The following is a 12,518-nucleotide window of genomic DNA, read 5'->3' on the forward strand; positions in this document are numbered from 1 at the left end:
ATTCAGAATAAGCTACAGACCCACCTTAATCCTGAATGGGGTAGGATGTATCCTACCTTTGACCCTGTATATCCAGAATAGGCTACAGACCCACCTTAATACTGAATGGGGTAGGATGTATCCTACCTTTGACCCTGTATATCTAGAATAAGCTAGAGATCCATCTTAACTGAATGGAGTAGGATGTATCCTACCTTTGACCCTGTATATTCAGAATAGGCTACAGACCCACCTTAATCCTGAATGGAGTAGTATGTATCCTACCTTTGACCATGTATATCCAGAATAGGCTACAGACCCACCTTAATCCTGAATGGGGTAAGATGTATCCTACTATTGACCCTGTATATTCAGAATAAGCTACAGACCCACATTAATCCTGAATGGAGTAGGATGTATCCTACCTTTAACCCTGTATATCCAGGATAGGTTACAGACCCACCTTAATCCTGAATGGGGTAGGATGTATCCCACCTTTGACCCTGTATATCCAGAATAGGCTACAGACACACCTTAATCCTGAATGGGGTAGGATGTATCCCACCTTTGACCTGACTAATATTCTACACTTGCAGAAAATTAATGAACACAAAATTGTGGTTCCAGATTGGATACTGATGCTGGAGTTAGTATAAGCACAGTGTCACTGTTTTAAGAGTTGCACATTCAGAGAGAGAGCAGCATGCTTCTAAACCCCTCCAGCAGTGTGCGGGAACATTTGTTGCTTCCTAAATGTTCCCATTAAACACTAAATGGTGTGTTAGAGTACTGAACCCTAAAACATAGAGCATGTCTTACCCAGACATTTCGTCTCCACTCCACTCCAGAGGCCATTGGCTTGACACTCCCTGACGTGGGAGCCCACTAGCGTGTAGCCTGTGTTGCACATGAAGATGGCAGTGGCACCAAAGGTGGTCAGCGTGCCCATCTTCTTACCATTAGGAGGTGAAGCCAACTCCCCACAGGAGATAACTGCAAATGACAGAGACAAGCTACAACATTTCACACTCAGGAAGTTGTCTAATGATGAGAGCTGACCTTAAATGCTATTCCTGCCTAGCATGACTTCTGTTTACACTGAGATTGCAGTGAAGACTATTACAAGCATCATGACTTTCTGAAAAAGGAAATCAGACATAATTTAAAATGCTCTGAAATTATTATAATTACAGAGAAACTATTATAATAAAACATTATTATTATTATTATTATTATTATTATTATTATTATTATTTTCAAACAGCAATTAACAGTGCACATTTACCATTTTCTTTCAGAAAGGCATATGTTTAATGGTCAGATCACGTTTGAATCCTCTGTTTGTCTGAACTTTATCTGAACTCTGCAGTTGAAAAACACTCTGTACTGCATCATACCAAAACCAATTCTGCACATTTAATCCAAGCACAAACACACGTAGACACACGGTCAGATTTAATAAAAGTAAATTCCCTTTGATCTGGCAGCAATATGCACATTTTTTAGACATCCTTAATAAAATGTTTTGTTGATTTAGTAAGTAAAAATACAATACCATGCATGGTATAGGTAATAAACATACGAGTGTAATAATGTACAGAATGCAACATAATGGAAAAAAATGTAGGATTTACTTAATATTTTATATATTGTCGCTGTCCGATGAAAAACACGTATCTCCACGTATCTAGCGGTTTACACTTTTTTACATGTGTTGACTGTGGGTATAAATAGCTGTCTGTCCATAGCAGCTAATATCAGAATGACCAATGAAAAGATGGAAAATCACAAAATTCCTTTAACGAGTATTTCCATTGGCTGCTAGATTAAATGTGCTGATTTTGACCAGGTATAGTCTAGTATAGTAATATTAGACTCTGCTCGTGCTAAAACATGCAGTATTTAAAAGAACACACAACAGGCTGTGCAGGAAGTTGGACGTGCTCTTTGGAATTCACCAAAATAAATCAGTGTATGTCCCTGTCTACTGTCTACAATACACGTAAGTCCATTTTACATATGAAACCGGTGGACTGACGACCTGATAAAGATACATTTTTTATTTTTTTATCTGTGGTTTGTTTGCACCGTTACTGTCAGAGAAAATATTTTTACGTTTCCTGAAAAGTTGGGGTTTTGGAGATATGTGTGTTTCATCAGACAGTGATAATGTGTAAAAATGATAAAATATGCAGAAAAAAATCATTTAAAAATGATTTTTTTAAGACAAAGGTAAAATCTATGTAGTAACCTATTTTTTTAATTTCTAGGATAATATATTTGTTTAGGGAGCATGTGTACATCTCTACCCCTAATTGAAGTTAATAATACAATTATTTATTTTTTATTATTATTTTTTTTCAATTGCTCTCAGAAATCTAATGAGCAAAAGCTCATTTTGCTGAGGGCCTTATCATAAATGCACTATTTACTCAGTCTGTGCTTGATAAAGGAAGTATAAATGTGCTCAGGAAACATTTGCATAGCAAAAATCCTTTTGGATCTGCTCAGAAATGAAATGGGTATTATACAGAGAGAAGATTTCCTACAATTTAACTAACTACCCAACTAACTAACTATTTAATTAAATAAATAAATAAATACACAAACACAATGTACATGTGTGATTATTAAATCTAAAAACACCAAGAGCAGAGGTCGGCACTTTCTGTGTAGAGTTTCTATGTTCTCCTTGTGCCAGCATGGGTTGCCTCAGAAAAGACCAAATGCACACATTCAGGACAAGTTAAGCTACTAAAAATTGCCCAAAGTGTGTGTTTATCGTGTGTCTGCCCTGTGGCAACCTGTCTGGGATGTTTCCCTTTAAATAGAATTCCTTTATTTGTCATATATACATAATGTACAGATGTACGGTACAACTAAATTCTTTCTTCGCATATCCCAGCTTGTTTGGAAGCTGGGGTCAGAGCTCAGGGTCAGCCATTGTATGGCACCCCTGAAGCAGAGAGAGTTAGGGGCCTTGCTCAAGGGCCCAACAGTGGCTGCATGGCAGAGTGGGATTCAAACTCTCAACCTTTCAGCTATTAGCCCAAAGCTCTACCCACGAGGCTACCACTGTTCCATAAAGTTGGACCCACCGCAACTCTGACCAAGATAAAGCAGTGGTAAAACAATGAATGAATGAACGAATGAATGAGCATCAAGAGCATTATTAAGAATGTATATGTCGATCAATGTTCGATCTAAGTTGTAATAAAATAATGTGTGTGCTCTTGCATGAATGTTACAGCAGTACTTACTCTTGCAAGCCAGCTTCTCCTCCAGTCCGTCCCAGGTTGCGTTCGCTAAGCACTTGAGAGTCCTTCGGCCCCCCAAGTAGTAGCCAGGAGTGCAGCTTAGCATTATCTGAGCAGCAAGTTCATTCAGTGAGCCTGAGATTAGACGCCACACCATGTTCTCTGAGAGCATGCTCTCGATGCTGGAACACTGGATCGCTGCGGGATACAGAGCTTTAATAGACAATCTTGATTAAAAAAAAAGTATGACTGTAAAAAAGTGGAGCTAAAATGTTGCACACTGTATTTATAGGTACTTTAGATGGTTTACTCTATTGATTAACTTGGTTTAGCATCAATGTATGTATTTTTTAACAGTTCTAAAAATACATACGTTGGCTTCTGGCTGCACCTGGTTTCTGACCCCTAGGACCAGAACTACCCACCCATATTATAGACAAAGGCGCAGACCTTGGGGGTTCTAGGTCATAGAAACTTGTGTTGATCAGGGATGTTGGGTCATTCTGCCTCTCTTGTCTGATCACTCAGGTTTGTTGACAGTGGAGGAGGTGGGCGCTGACATTCTGTAAAAGCCCTCATGCTTGTGTTACCTGCTTGCTCTCCCTTTTAGTTATTCTGTAATAATTAGGGGTGCCGGAGTCTCATGCTGCCTTCTGCAAAACTGACATTTTACTCTTAATGATTTCACATTTTAACTACATTTTCTGTTTTTTACCCCGAGGTGGTTCTGACACAAACCTGTTTACCTGAGGTAAAAGCTGCCAACAATGCTGCTCCTGCTAGATGTGATGGGTCTCTGGACTTTATCACAGACTGGACTGAAAATTCTCCAATTGCTTGTTTATTATTTTCGCTAATTATAACTATTAGTTTAAATTCATTTTATGTATGTATGGTTTGTGTACGTCTAAGTTATTCTAATTATTCTCCAGGCCACCCAATGAGGATGGGTCTCTGCTGAGTCTGGTTCCTGTTAAGGTGTCTTCCTGTAATTTTAAGGGAGTTTTTCCTTGCCACTGTCGCCCTCAGCTTGCTCAACAGGGGTTTTTGGTCTTGACTTTGTAATGTTGCTTTAAGACAATGTCTATTGTAATATATACAGTGTATAACAAAAGTGAGTACACCCCTCACATTTCTGCAGATATTTAAGTATACCTTTCATGGGACAACACTGACAAAATGACACTTTGACAATGAAAAGTAGTCTGTGTGCAGCTTATATAACAGTGTAAATTTATTTTTCCCTCAAAATAACTCAATATACAGCCATTAATGTCTAAACCATCGGCAACAAAAGTGAGTACACCCCTAAGAGACTACATCCCTAAATGTCCAAATTGAGCACTGCTTGTCATTTTCCCTCCAAAATGTCATGTGATTTGTTAGTGTTACTAGGTCTCAGGTGTGCATAGGGAGCAGGTGTGTTCAATTTAGTAGTACAGCTCTCACACTCTCTCATACTGGTCACTGAAAGTTCCAACATGGCACCTCATGGCAAAGAACTCTCTGAGGATCTTAAAAGACGAATTGTTGCGCTACATGAAGATGGCCAAGGCTACAAGAAGATTGCCAACACCCTGAAACTGAGCTGCAGCACAGTTGCCAAGATCATCCAGCGTTTTAAAAGAGCAGGGTCCACTCAGAACAGACCTTGCGTTGGTCGTCCAAAGAAGCTGAGTGCACGTGCTCAGCGTCACATCCAACTGCTGTCTTTGAAAGATAGGTGCAGGAGTGCTGTCAGCATTGCTGCAGAGATTGAAAAGGTGGGGGGTCAGCCTGTCAGTGCTCAGACCATACGCCGCACACTACATCAAATTGGTCTGCATGGCTGTCACCCCAGAAGGAAGCCTCTTCTGAAGTCTCTACACAAGAAAGCCCGCAAACGGTTTGCTGAAGACATGTCAACAAAGGACATGGATTACTGGAACCATGTCCTATGGTCTGATGAGACCAAGATTAATTTGTTTGGTTCAGATGGTCTCAAGCATGTGTGGCGGCAATCAGGTGAGGAGTACAAAGATAAGTGTGTCATGCCTACAGTCAAGCATGGTGGTGGGAATGCCATGGTCTGGGGCTGCATGAGTGCAGCAGGTGTTGGGGAGTTACATTTTATTGAGGGACACATGAACTCCAATATGTACTGTGAAATACTGAAGCAGAGCATGATCCCTTCCCTCCGGAAACTGGTCGCAGGGCAGTGTTCCAGCATGATAATGACCCCAAACACACCTCTAAGACGACCACTGCTTTATTGAAGAGGCTGAGGGTAAAGGTGATGGACTGGCCAAGCATGTCTCCAGACCTAAACCCAATAGAACATCTTTGGGGCATCCTCAAGCGGAAGGTGAAGGAGCGCAAAGTCTTGAATATCCGCCAGCTCCGTGATGTCGTCATGGAGGAGTGGAAAAGCATTCCAGTGGCAACCTGTGAAGCTCTGGTAAACTCCATGCCCAGGAGAGTTAAGGCAGTTCTGGGAAATAATGGTGGCCACACAAAATATTGACACTTTCACTAAGGGGTGTACTCACTTTTGTTGCCGGTGGTTTAGACATTAATGGCTGTATATTGAGTTATTTTGAGGGAAGAATAAAATTACACTGTTATATAAGCTGCACACAGACTACTTTTCATTGTGTCAAAGTGTCATTTTGTCAGTGTTGTCCCATGAAAAGATATACTTAAATATCTGCAGAAATGTGAGGGGTGTACTCACTTTTGTGATACACTGTATATATATATATATATATATATACACACAAATACACCGACCAGGCACAACATTATGACCACTGACAGGTGAAGGTGAAAACTGCAGCTCTTGTGGGGTGTTCCAAGTCTGCAGTGGTCAGTATCTATCAAAAGTGGTCCAAGGAAGGAACAGTGCTAAACCGGCAACAGGGTCATGGGTGGCCAAGGCTCATTGATGCACGTGGGGAGCGAAGGCTGGCCCGTGTGGTCCGATCCAACAGACGAGCTACTGTAGCTCAAATCGCTGAAGAAGTTCATGCTGATTCTAATAGAAAAGTGTCAGAATACACAGTGCATCACAGTTTGTTGCGTATGGGGCAGCAGAAGGGGGACCAACACAATATTAGGAAGGTGGTCATAATGTTATGCCTAATCTGTGTATATAGTTTGTTGCAAGAACTCACCATTAAAGATTTATAATATTTAGCCACTGGTCTGGCACTAAAACAGAACATTAGATTTAAGGTGGGGAAAACCTTAGACATGGCTCAAATTTATAAAAAAAAAAAACTAAAATAAATAAATAACCACACAAACACTTAAACTAGCCTTAAACTTCACCTTTTAGAAGACAAAATGAAACCTTTACCTTTACTCCCCACACACAGCGACTATAGGTTTCAACCCAAGTGTATCACCGTGCCACTCAGAAACCAAATAAAGCTATAGCTTTTTGTTCTGTTTCTAAAGAAGCCTAAGAATCCACAGTGCTGCATCTTGTTTTCCACTGTCAATCTTAATGACCATCTCTCGAACACTGACCTGGGATTGCATAATGTCTGGCCATTATCAGCTTTGGGGCATATAGCTGCTTCAGAGGCCACAGCTAATTCCAGTCAGAACAAAGGAAGAGTGGGCGAGGGACATGCCCTGTCATAGCATTAACCTGGTTTTAGTGCCAAACCAGGGAACAAATCAAGTCATTATCAGTCATTTCAGACAATTACCAGCACTACATCATTCTCAGACAGGGAGAATGGAGTTGAGAGAGGATGCACAATTAAGCTATGGCAATTTGACCATGCTGTTGGCATAGAGTTGGCAAAAAGTACTCACGTAAGCAGCGTATAGGACGAGCCGCGTTGCTCCAGGTGCCGTTCTCCAGACAAGTAGCAGTCATTAGAGCGGTATCCTCGGCCCGATATCCCTCCTCACATTCGTACCGCACCATGCTGCCCACAGTGTACTGGAGCCCATGGAAGGAGCCATTGCCTGGGCTTTCAGGAATGCCACATGATATGGCTGCCAATCAAAACACAGCACAGTGTTACTAAAATGCCACATTAGATTGATGTCTATTAAAATATAGTATGTTGTTAGATTGATGTCTATTAAAATATAGTATGTTGTACTGTCTGTTGTATTATGTTGTGGCTTTCAGTACAAAAACAGAATACATAATGTCATGTTGCTATGCTTTGTGATGGTTGCCTGAATAGATGGGTCATCTTTCTCTAATGCCATCTACGTATCTATACATTATTGAACAAAATGACAGAAAAGATAGAAAACCATACATGCAACAATGTGCAAAATATATTATCAGCTGTTTTAGACACACTGCTTAATACTGTAAAAAATATTGACAGTAATTATATTTTATACTTTAAACTTTGGGGAAGCAGTTTTGGGGAAGGGCCTTTCCTGCTAATAAAAATATGGTTTAATGAGATTGGTGTAAAGGAACTTCAGTGATAAGCATAAAGCCCTGACCTCAACACTACTAAACACTCTAGAAAGTTATCATACCATTAACATCCAGAATAGAGCAGGCTGTGACCACTGTAAAGTGGGGGCCAACACTATACTTATGCCCACAGTTTTGGAATAGAATGTTTAACAAGCTCTTGGTTATGCATCCACATATATTTGGCCATATAGTTTATAATGCATTACACTGCAATTCTAAGGACATTTCAATTCTATGTAAATAACATGCAGCCAGGGGCGCTTGGGTGGAGCAGCAGCATATAATGCTTGCCTACCACCGCTGAGATCCATTTGCAAGTCTCAGCAGTGCTGTGGTGACTGTGGGGGAGGGAGGGGGTAAAGCCTTGTGATGGATTGGTGCCCTGCCAAGGGTATTTCTGCCATGCGCCTAGTGTTTCCACGTGACTTGAGCAGTATTAAGCATTGTATTTATTTATTATCAGGCTTTTAATGTCATGTTTTACACACATTGGTTACATTCATGACAGAACAGGTAGCCACTCGCCAAACAAGGTTCATCAGTTCAAGTCCTCAATGTCAAAAACAGTCATGGACAATTTTGTGTCTCCAATTCACCTCATTGATGTCTTTGGATTGTGGGGGGAAACCGGTGCTCCCAGAGGAAACCCACGCAGACACAGGGAGAACATGAAAACTCCACCCAGGACCCAGACCGCTTCAACTGGAAATAGAACTCAGAACCTTCTAGCGGTGAGGCGACAGTGCTACCCACTGAGCCACATTGCCACCCTAAATTCTATGTAAGTAGCAAGTTTATGCAGCCAGGGGTGCTTGGGTGTAGTAGCAGCATTGCCCTGTCAAGGGTATTAAGAGATAAAGCATTATATTTATTAATTAATTTATTAGGCATTTAATGTTTTACACACCCTGGTTACATTCATGATGGGACATGTAGCCACTCGCCACACAAGATACATCAGTTCAAGTCCCCAATGTCAAACACAGTCATGGACAATTTTGTGTCTCCAATTCATCTCACTCAATGTCTTTGGACTGTGGGAGGAAACCAGAGTTCCTGAAGGAAACCCACACAGACACGGGAAGAACATGAAAACTCCAGGGAGGACCCGGACTGCTTCACCTGGGAATCGAACCTAGGACCTTCTAGCTGTGAGGAGACCGTCTCGGATAAAGCATTGGAAAAAAAAGGCACAAAACAAAAGCAAACACTGGTACCTTTTCAAAACCACTATGTGCCACAACCTTTCCTATTTCAGCATGTCTGAGCCACTGTGCACAAACTGTAAGGTCCATAAAGACCCTGTATAACTAGTTTGGTGTGAAGGAACCCCAGTGGTACGCACAGATCCCTGCCCCAACCCTTTAGTATAAGTAAACTCTCCCTGTCAAACTGTGCCAAAAGGAAATTTGTCTGCAGGGTCTGATATAACCCACTATCATGAAGTAAAAAGCTGCTGTGCTTTATATCCCAGCTGGCTTAAGGGCTGCCATGCAATAAAGAAATCCCTGAAAAAACAGAACCTGGGGGCTTTTTTGGTTCTTGGATAACATTTAAACATTCAGACAAATTTATCTTTATCCCCCATCCATCCATCTATGCATCTGTACATTCATCAATATGTAATTAAACTGTTTCCCTCTCCATCCACCTCTTCTTCATTCAGCCATCTTTTATTCAGACATCCATCCACGGTAGGAAACACATAGCCTGGTACAGCAATTTCTGCCTGCCGTTTTGTTTAATGGAAGTTAATTGGAAATTGGGGTCAGAGCTGTAATTAAAATTAAAGATGCACACTGGCAAACAGATGTTCTCAGTACTTGAGGGAAAATAAATGTACCAATTAAAAATGCTACTAAAGCAGACCCTATACTATGGAGTGCGAAAAAAGAGTAAAGAACCATGGTCTAAGCCCTTGTCGATCTATGCTGACCCCTGCAATGGATTGTTCCTGTCATTTAAGGAAATGATTGGCCTTAATTAGCTTACATTCTGGCTGCCTGGCTCAGCACACACACAATTTCTCTGAGATAAGTGAAGAATATTAATGCCATAATCTCCAGTCCCTTGACTGATGTCATCTCTATCTCAGTCATTACCTGTAATGACACTCCCTGTTGAGGTTTAGTTCTTGAGCAAGGGTAAATTTTGGTTGGATAATCAATGTCCTAAGATAAATTAGTGTTTTAACTTTAACACTGCTTTGAATTAACTATATCATTATGTAAGTATATTTCATATTAGGGCCTGACTAATATGTTGGTTACACTATAACATTGGCTACAATTTGGATTTCACAACCGTCATTCGACCAGAATACTGCTGATCAACCACTGTTTTTGTCTCCTTTAATGTTTTATATGAATATGCTGTTTATGAAGATGGTGCTGGTTTAATTAACAGCGTAGTTATGGGTAAGGTGTAGATGACGCTCATCACACAGTTTGTGAAGTTTATACAGAATCATGCAGTTTCATAAAAATGTGGGAGGAAAGAAACGCACATTAGAGATGTCAGGAAATTTACAATAATGAAGTTGTTTGATAGAAAAATGAAAAATCTCACTCAATTAGTCATTATCTTTGTAATTCTGATATACTGGTGCATAGAACCCATTAAGCTTATGAACGCCCAGTCATTAAAGACAAAATTTGTAGCATTTTTATTTCATAACCTTCTTGAAAATGGTTGTGTAATAGGCTTCAATTTACTCATGCAACACGGAAAGGGAAAATGATTCCATATGCTGTTATTATAATGATGAATATTATGTTAATTATTATTATGATTATCATGATGATGAAGATTATTATTATAATTATGCTTATTATTATTATTATTATATTTTACATTTTAAGAATTTAGCAGATGCCTGTGTCCAAAGTCACTTACATTACAGTTACAATATACAGTCTAAGCAACTGAAGGTTAAGGGCCTTGCTCAAGGGCCCAACAGCAGCAACCTGGCAGTGGTGAGACTTGAACCAGTGATATTCTGATTACTAGTCCAGTACCTTAACCACTAGGCTATTGTATTGTTGTTAGGTATTGTTGTTGTAGTCATTATAATAATAATAATATATATAATATAATAATATAATAATAATAATATAATAATAATTATTATAATTTTATTATTCTATTATTTTATTATTACTACTACCAACACAGTTTCTCTTCTTCATTACTATTATTATTATTATGATTATTATTTTATTACTACTACTACTTTAACAGTTTTTCTTCTTCTTCATTATTATTATTATTATTATTATTATTATTATTATTATTATTATTATTATTATTATTATTATTACTACTACTACTACTATTACTAAAGGTTCTCCTTTTCATTAATATTATTTATTATTATTATTATTATTATTATTATTATTTTATAACTACTACTACAGTTTCTCATTTTCATTAATATTATTTATTATTATTATTATTATTATTATTATTATTATTACTTCTACTACTATTACTACAGTTTCTCCTTATCATTAATATTATTAATATTATTATTGTTGTTGTTGTTATTATTATTATTACAGTTTTTCCCAAACATTTAAACACATTTCCAGAAAGAGAGGCTAAATTTCTAAAAACTGAAAAGAATGAATTATTTTGTCAAAACTCCACAAATCTCTTGCAAAATGAAACATCACTCAGAATGTTCTCTCTTCTCAAAACTGATTCATTTCACTAAAACAATACACACATATGCTTATATATTACAGAGCATCAAATAATCACTTAATTGATACATTCAAAACACTAACATCCAAAGTGTTCTTGCATGTTAAGGCTTCATAGGCCTAAATATCTATAATTTGTATAGGTAAAGAGTTTTTGGTCCCAAAATAGCATTTACAGTACTACATGTACAGTGTATCACAAAAGTGAGTACACCCCTCACATTTCTGCAAATATTTCATTATATCTTTTCATGGGACAACACTATAGACATGAAACTTGGATATAAGTTAGAGTAGTCAGTGTACAACTTGTATAGCAGTGTAGATTTACTGTCTTCTGAAAATAACTCAACACACAGCCATTAATGTCTAAATAGCTGGCAACATAAGTGAGTACACCCCACAGTGAACATGTCCAAATTGTGCCCAAAGTGTCAATATTTTGTGTGACCGCCATTATTATCCAGCACTGCCTTAACCCTCCTGGGCATGGAATTCACCAGAGCTGCACAGGTTGCTACTGGAATCCTCTTCCACTCCTCCATGATGACATCACGGAGCTGGTGGATGTTAGACACCTTGAACTCCTCCACCTTCCACTTGAGGATGCGCCACAGGTGCTCAATTGGGTTTAGTCCATCACCTTTACCTTCAGCTTCCTCAGCAAGGCAGTTGTCATCTTGGAGGTTGTGTTTGGGGTCGTTATCCTGTTGGAAAACTGCCATGAGGCCCAGTTTTCGAAGGGAGGGGATCATGCTCTGTTTCAGAATGTCACAGTACATGTTGGAATTCATGTTTCCCTCAATGAACTGCAGCTCCCCAGTGCCAGCAACACTCATGCAGCCCAAGACCATGATGCTACCACCACCATGCTTGACTGTAGGCAAGATACAGTTGTCTTGGTACTTCTCACCAGGGCGCCACCACACATGCTGGACACCATCTGAGCCAAACAAGTTTATCTTGGTCTCGTCAGACCACAGGGCATTCCAGTAATCCATGTTCTTGGACTGCTTGTTTTAAGCAAACTGTTTGCTGGCTTTCTTGTGCGTCAGCTTCCTTCTGGGATGACGACCATGCAGACCTAGTTGATGCAGTGTGCGGCGTATGGTCTGAGCACTGACAGGCTGACCTCCCACG

General features: G+C 39.4%; 1 protein-coding gene across 1 annotated transcript in view; it reads right to left on the reverse strand.

Moving 5' to 3' along the window:
- The window catches only part of LOC134315046 (CUB and sushi domain-containing protein 1-like), a 739,302-nt gene that overhangs the window by 43,130 nt on the left and 683,654 nt on the right, over positions 1–12,518 (reverse strand). The window contains exons 50-52 of the mRNA XM_062995960.1: positions 7,041–7,226; positions 3,240–3,434; positions 799–972 (exon numbers count right to left, since the gene is read on the reverse strand). Of these exons, the coding sequence (XP_062852030.1) occupies positions 799–972; positions 3,240–3,434; positions 7,041–7,226 (555 nt within the window). The remainder of the gene's footprint in view (positions 1–798; positions 973–3,239; positions 3,435–7,040; positions 7,227–12,518) is intronic.

This window comes from Trichomycterus rosablanca, chromosome 5, assembly GCF_030014385.1.
Source record: "Trichomycterus rosablanca isolate fTriRos1 chromosome 5, fTriRos1.hap1, whole genome shotgun sequence".
In the NCBI taxonomy this organism is placed as follows: domain Eukaryota; kingdom Metazoa; phylum Chordata; class Actinopteri; order Siluriformes; family Trichomycteridae; genus Trichomycterus; species Trichomycterus rosablanca.